At 36.1% G+C, this 8,167-nt stretch overlaps 1 protein-coding gene across 1 annotated transcript; it reads left to right on the forward strand.

The window, feature by feature from the left end:
• The first annotated feature begins 4,724 nt into the window (after positions 1-4,724).
• LOC117337702 (probable ATP-dependent DNA helicase RecS) lies at positions 4,725-6,935 on the forward strand. The gene is made up of 3 exons (XM_033898800.1): positions 4,725-4,737; positions 5,530-5,689; positions 5,974-6,935. The coding sequence occupies exons 1-3, from the start codon at positions 4,725-4,727 to the stop codon at positions 6,908-6,910; spliced, it is 1,110 nt and encodes a 369-aa protein (XP_033754691.1). The 3' UTR covers positions 6,911-6,935.
• The last annotated feature ends 1,232 nt before the right edge of the window (positions 6,936-8,167 follow it).

Here is an 8,167-nt window from a genome sequence, read left to right on the forward strand (position 1 = left end):
GAAGATGGAGTCAAGTATTGATTTCAATTTGCCTTCAACTCTTCACAAGAAGTCCAAGTGGATACTGTATGTTAAGAAACAGTGGCATATTAATGCTTCCATCACCTTCCCTACTGATTTTGTATAAAAACAATGTGAAGCATGAAGTAGGGTTCAAAGAGGAGATATTTCATTGGATGTATAGTGAGGCAAAGCGGCTAAATATTTCTTCCGCTGGTATGATTGGTGGTGTTATACTAGACGAGATGGCTATACAGAGTGACATTCAGATAACCAAGAATGGTGACGTCGTGGAACTCCTTGGATTTACTGACCTAGGTCAAGAAGGAAACATGTGTGAGGTCCTCAAATCAGGCAAGAAAGAAAAGACATTAGGAACTCATGTACTTCAGCTGATTTTTCTGGGTGTAACAGGATTTCGCTTCCCTTTTGCACATTTTTTATCAACGACAGTACAAGCAGCACAGCTTCATGTTTTATTTTGGGATGCTGTGGATTGGCTAGGAATGTATGGGTTCCAAGTTGCCTATACTTGCATGGATGGAGCACCATGCAACAGATCCTTCATGCATATAAACTTGCAGCATCGCCTGGTTGAGGAATCTGTATGTGTTCCTAGTCCATGTAGATTCAATACATCGGTTATTTTTATGATGGATTTCTCTCATTCTATCAAGAAAATCAGAAATAATATCATGAAAAGTGGAGTTTCAAAGGAGTCAACAAGATTATTGACACTTCAAGATGGTACCCAAATTCAATGGCAGATGTGGATAGAGTGCTACAGATGGGACCAACAAAATGGCCTCTCTCTCCACAGAAGTCTAACAAATGAACACATCTTTCCAAGTTCACAAATGAAAATGAGAAACCACCTCGCTGAAGAAGTGCTGAACAATGAAATGCTTCATCTCTTTCTTCAGTACCAAGCATCTCTTGGCAAGAAAGGAGAAGTGTTGAACGGGGTTATTCAGCTTATTCGACAAACGTCTAAGCTGATAAGTATATTTCGGGATAGAAGACCAATTCAAACCAACGATGATGAGAGACTTAAAGTACTGCAAGAAGCTCTAAACTGGTTTATTGACTGGAAATCTACAATAACATCAGATTCGTCATTGTCAAAACAGGTCAAGGCACATATGCTAATGTCTTCACAATGTATAGAAGATTTGCAGGCATGTGTAATTGGATTTGTAGAACTTTGTTCTAAGCTTACATCAGGCAGTGACTCAATATCTATAACACCATGTTTAGTCAATTCAGATGCTATAGAAAATGAGTTTAATCAGCAGAGATCAACATTCAATGGTGCAAACACAAACCCAAATGCCCTTCAATACCGAAGAACACTGAATAATATCATACTTGGTCAAAATATTGTATCTACGAAAGCAAATGCTGGCAAAAACAATGCTGCTTTATCATACGCGTTCCAAAATCCAAATCCCTTGAAGACCCAAAAAAGGAAAATCCAGGACAAGCCAGCTGATTCACAGAAAATTAAAATCATCAGAATGTAATTATATTGATGTGTGAATGGTGTATATTTGACGATTTTGTATCATCAGATGTGCAGTGCAACACTAACGTGAAATAATTTTTTTTAATAATTTTTCTGAAGTCCTGTTAACAGCCATGGTCATTTCAGTACTCGCCTGGTTTGGAGATGCAGGAATGCCAGAGTACCCAGAGAAAAACCACTGAACATTGAACATTGAACCAAGTATGTGTTGAACTCACAACCCAAAGATGTATGGCTAGTGATAAAGTGTCGGGATATTTCAATGGACCACAAAGGCCCAAAAATAATGTGAAATTAATATGGTAGTGTGTATCAGTGACAGTGTAATGGATGTAAATATAATATCTATGGCAATTTGAATACCTGATAGCATTACAGCAGTGTAGACTGTCATCAAGTTCTCGAGACGGTGTGTCAATGAAGGTCTGGACGATATCTGGCTGCTGAATACAAACACTCGGATTGAAATTCAGGATACGAAGCCCAGCCGCACTCCTAACTCTTCCCATGGCAACGCCTAGCTGACCAGCTTTAAATATGTTGCGACAGTCAACTTCTACTCTGAAATAAGAATTTTTATAAAGTGTGTAAAGTTTAACTGACTATTATATCATATTCAATGATGTTTACATTGTACTTATAAAAAGCACTTTATAGCAGGTGCATGTAGTCCAAAACATTATAATACAGACATTTTTCTACGCAATGTTTAGCAACATTATCTTGGAAAAATATCAATTTAATCCAACATAAATCAACTAATAGTTACAAATATATTTACTTAACATATATATGCATGACACCATGAGACAAGTCAAATGAAATTAATCAAATTATTCTATTTCATTCAAGTGAGTACTTAAAGAAAACTACAAGATTTATGATGTAAAAATAAAAAAATTAGTTACAGAAAAAAAAAGATTAGCATTGTTATGTAATACATGCCTACATATGTTTATTTATATGTATATATATGTAAGCAATAAGTATACATGTGTGAATGAATATGAGCCTTTGTAAATGTTGTGAATGAATATGAGCCTTTGTGAATGTATGTATGTTTGTTTGTATGTATGTAATATTTTCTCCTTATATCTGATTGAACTCTCTTTATTATTACTTCGAAATCCTTTTCTTTATCTTCTTCTTTATCCTTTCTACGTTTTATTCTAATAAAAAACTTCTCCTAATATAGATCAATTACATCCTTCTGCATTTAATCTTTCTTGTGTATTGCAATACTATATAATACATATCTTTCTATTTCTCATTGTTTCTTCTCTTTTACAACAATCAGATAACCAGATTTCTTGGAAAGGACCACTATAGGCTTAGCCTGTTGTCTAATCCATTTATTTATATAACTTTATTTAAATGTATAAACACTAATTACTTGATATAAAATATTTTGAAATGAAATGAGATCACTTTTTTTTCCTTTTCTTTAGAACATATAATACCTATCCAGAGTCATTCCTTGGGCCTTGTGGATACTCAGGGCAAAGGCAAGCTTCAATGGGTACTGCATCCTTTCTGCCACATTCTTTCCAATGACAGGACTAAATACTAAATGAACATAAATACATGCAATGTATGTGTAATCAATATCATTATAATGTATGTACATTGTAATCATTATAAGTACTGTGAACTGTGTCATCAATACATTTGGGCTTTCAGTAATATTTGTTTCCCAAACTAGATTCATTCATTCTATCATCAAATTAAAACCCATGTATACAAGTGTTTTAGTACATATGAATAACTGTTATCAAGATCATATGAATTTCATTTGACATCTCAACTGTAAGCATCTTATATTTACCTGTGAACTTAATTTTTGTTATCCTATGTACACCTAATGATCCGAAGTCCACTACAGGTCCATCTTTCCCCAGTGAAACAATATATCCCTGCAATCCATTGTAAAGAACTTTGGAAAAATTGCGAAGGAGCACAACTGGACAACCTTCCTTCAACCAAAGTTTTTGTGGAGCCAGTATCTTTGAAAGATGTTTTTTATCCCCAGTATCAACTGCAGAGTACTCAATCAACTCTCCCCTCCAGTTCAAAATACGCCTTCTGTTATAGTCATCCACAAGGTTATTAGTAGCAAACAACTTAACAGAAGGAGGCCCTGTTGGTAATGGCCTCTCCATAGAGTTAATAAGGGTTAATGATTCTTCTGTCAGTTCAACCCCTTCACTGACCTCTTGGATGGCTTTAATAAGGGTCTGGTCTTGTTGCCTGATTATGTCACATAATATAACACGATGAGGAACAGCAGTTTGAAATAGTTCTGACTGAAAGCAGAAGTTACCTTCATCATTGTATTGTACATTAGGAACAGGTGGGAGTTGTCTGAAATCGCCACAGAGTATAAGTTGTATACCACCAAAGATAACATCTGGATTTTTCAGACTGCATACTTCCTCCAGTTGCTGAAAAAGCTTATCTGAAAGCATGCTTATTTCATCTATTATTAGTGTGTCAGCCTTCATCAATCGTTCTAAAGTGTCTCTGTGTTTGGGGGTTTCCTTGATCAATGTAGCAATTTCTTTGGATGAATATCGACCGTCATCTATGCCAGCCCATCTGTGAATTGTCATCGCATTGCTAAAATTTGCACAAGCTATCCCTGTTGTACACGTGATATGAACACTTTTGTCTGCTTTACGGAGTCCGTTTTCTATTTCTGAAATCAGAAAGGACTTGCCAGTTCCCGCTGATCCACCTATGTATAAATTGTGGACTGCGATGGCAATATCATAGGCTTCCTTCTGTTTTAAATTCATTTTTGAGAACAGTGTGCATGTCACAGTACAAATTTATATACATTGTATTTAGATCACGGACAGTAGATGCACCGTGCTACTAAAAGGTGTTTTTACGATGCATCTTACCTTTTCCACTGTAAGGATGCTAACATTTTGTACTTTAAATATACAAAGTCATGATTTATGACAAATTATTTCGTATCTGAAGTTGATAAACCTGTAGAGTGATGGGAAATACAAATCGCACATGCTGCTCTGCTTCTGCTTGTTTGTTGTTATAATTCGGATACGATTTCCGTTTAGCGATTGTGATATGAAAAACCCCGAGAGTTTCGAGAGAATTAGCGAATGTGAAGGTCGAATTACCTGAAAATAACGAACCAATCAGCGTTGAGATAACAACTTCTCACACAGCGGAAAACATGGCGGCTTCAGGCATAAAATCAGCGATGCGTTATCAACAAAAGCCAGAGGCGAGCAACAGGGTAATTTTTAGATAGGAACACATGTGCAAGTAAGTTTGTTTCCTGCCTAAGTTTCATCGTTTAGAGACTGGGGTGCTGACATGCGGTACTGTTGAAGCTACTCTCTAGAGACATTTCGTGTTATTCGCTGGACAGATGAGTGTCCGACTAAATAAAATCTGACTAATTTCGATGTTTTGTGACGTCTAGTGATAGTTCTATGACTATATATATAGTGAATTATATACCAAATTAAAGGGGGGGGGGGCATTTGTCTGTCGATTGAGACCATTACCAGCGGCACATCTTCGATGGTTTGTCTACAATTACAATTTTCCTGAAATTAGGTGGGTTATCTATGCCGATCGAGTTATTGACCTTGATTATATATTGGGTGTATTGACAGACGAGGCTAGGACCTGTGGCCTAGCATTATTTTTCGGTAATTGGCCTAACTCAGAAGCTGGGGTGTGCTCAGCTAGGTTCGAGTAGTTTATGAAAATAGATTACTACTAAAAACAGGACTTCCACGACAGGAAAATTACGGAATGACATGACGAAAACAAGTCGGAACTGAACCATTTTTGTTTAAATATGAATAATTTTGTTGCTATAAATATGGGGGAAATGCTCATTATGTTTATGTGAATCAATTTGGTATGAAGTGCATATTTTTGTTGATCATAAATAAATATTGCCATGCATGTGAGATATAAAAACCTAAGTAATCATAGGAATTCTCATGCATATTTTTCCCACACAGGAGAAAGCCAAGAAGGAGATCTGAATATTGAAAACGGTCTCTTTGATTACTTGTTTGCTTCACCAGAGACTATTGTTGGAAACAAGAATTGGAGAAGTAAATTGAAGGAATTTTCTGTGTCAACAATTGTTGTGGATGAATTTCACACAATTTCAACATGGTAAGAAAAATGAATTGGTCAGATATTTTTGGTTATAAGATTTTTATCTGTAAGCTTTCCATTCAATTAATCTGATTGAAATGTTACAAAACAAAAACTGATGATAATGCCTATAACATTTACATACACATGTCAACACTTGATTTGAAGCCCAAAAACCGTTTGATATAACGAAATAAACCATTATTACTCTAAGCATTGATGTCATTTGTTTAGTTCTAGGACTTCATTGAGTTTGTAATCAATAGCAATATAAAAATATATAATTTTATATTTATTATCAGGGGTGAAGACAAGGAAGAAGACAAGAAAGCCTTCCGCAAATGGTTTTCCTACATTGGCGAGATAAGAGCTTTATTTCCTCACGCATCTCTGCTGGCCCTCAGTGCTACATGCACAAAGAAAATTTCGAGACGGGTAAAAAAAGTTCTGCAACTGCAGGATGACATGGTTCAGATACGGCTTTCCCCAAATAAGCCAAATATCAAACTAGTTGTACACAAAATCCAAAACTCAGTAGATATGGCTATGGTTTGGCTTGTTGATGCTATTTGTAATGAGGATTTCCCTAGAACAATTATATATTGTACAACTATTAAAGCTGCCTCTGATATGTACATGTACATCACCACAGAGAAACCTGAAGCTTCCTCTTCAGTGGAAATGTATCATTCTGAATCACCAGAAGCTAGTAAGCAATATATTTTGGAGTCATTGAAAAACAAAGACAGCCGTTTAAAAGTTGTGGTAGCAACAAGTGCTCTTGGAATGGGTGTTGACTTTGTAGATATTAACAATGTAATTTTGTATGGAATACCCAAGAGCTTGGTAGATCTAGTACAAGAAATAGGCAGAGTTGGGCGTGATGGTAAAGCTTCTATTGCAGTTTTATTGTTCAACTCATATCACTTGCGTGACGTAGATAGTGATGTTAAAAACATGTTCAAAACTGAAGACTGTCGTAGACATGCAATGCTGACTCCATTTGTATCAGACTTTGAATTAACAGATTTGAAGAAGGATCATACTTGCTGTGATTTGTGCTCAGTACATTGCACATGTGGATCATGCAAACTTTCTTCTATGGAAAAACTAATGTATTTCATGGATACGGATGAGTATCAGTCTTCTGATGAAGATACAGAGTCTTATGATCTTTTGGATTACGAAGATGATCTTGATCTATCATTAGTTCATGATCGGGATTTAAACGCAGAGTGAGAATTCATTGAACATACAGGTGTATATGCTACCATAAATATTGTACAATAATGATTTGCAATGTAACACTCTATGTATTTCTAATTGGAATATTTAGTGACTTTAGTACCATTCAATGTGATTTCTGGATGCTTTTTCCAATCTAAGAAATTCATATATACTAAATATTGTTACTAGACATTATTATACTGATGCCTTTAATCATCACATTGATATCCGATATTAAATTCTTTTGTTCCGCAGTCTGTGGAAGGCAACCACAGGCTTGTGGCGATGGATGAGTGTCCCGAGACCTCTAAAGCTGTCATCATAAAACTTCCCATCTGCTGAAAATGTTTTACAATGTAGTTTTCTTCCAGGTAAAGAAGAAAATGCATTTATATCTGCAAGTTCTAAAGCTACTTTCTTGACATCTTCACTGTAGGAAGGAAGGTGGTGAAAACCTTTACGTTTTGATACACAGCAGAAATCATCATAGTGATTCACATAATTGATCATGTGAGGAAATTCTTTAGAATGTGCAAGAATGCTTTCTTTTGTCTGGAATCCTGAACACATGTCTTTGCTCTCTCTGTTTAACAACTCGACATACTCATCCAAAGCCATGTTGTTGTTTCTTCCTCCTTGAAGATTTATGAATCTGTTGGCCACAAGCCTTTGCTTTTGGTCCTCATTCAAAATAGAACTTTCCAGTAGTGTAATCAAATGGATGGATCCAATGGCATATTTTGTTTTATTTGTCAAATTGTAGACAGGCAGTTCATATTTAGCTGACTTCACAGATCTGTCACCATCAGCCATGTCAACAGCACTGTCAAGATTTTTGTGTAACAATGAAAGATTGAAGACCTGTAGACAGTAACCCTGAACTTCGTCCTTTTCTGTTGATGATTTTCTTGATCTGTGGAGTCACCGCATTATGAATTTTCTCCTCGTGCACCTTGAGAGACCCTACATAAGCATATGTCTTTTCACAGAAATGGCATTTTACTCTGCTATCCTTCAACTGTGATGTCCAGTAGTTCTCTGGGTGGTTTGCATCGGCCAAAATTTCCCTGAGCTGTGAAAAAATATCACTGTTGTGTCAGTCGCGGTAAATTTGAACAAGCATTCTGATTGGTTATAGAAATATTGTTTAACCAATCAGAATGCTTGTTCAAATTTACCGCGACTAACACAACATGGCTACTCAATGGGAAAATCTGCTATCAGTATGCATAAAAAGTCCCGGGGCCGTCGATAGGGTGCTCGTATACA

The sequence above is a fragment of the Pecten maximus genome, chromosome 11 (assembly GCF_902652985.1).
Source record: "Pecten maximus chromosome 11, xPecMax1.1, whole genome shotgun sequence".
NCBI lineage: Eukaryota > Metazoa > Mollusca > Bivalvia > Pectinida > Pectinidae > Pecten > Pecten maximus.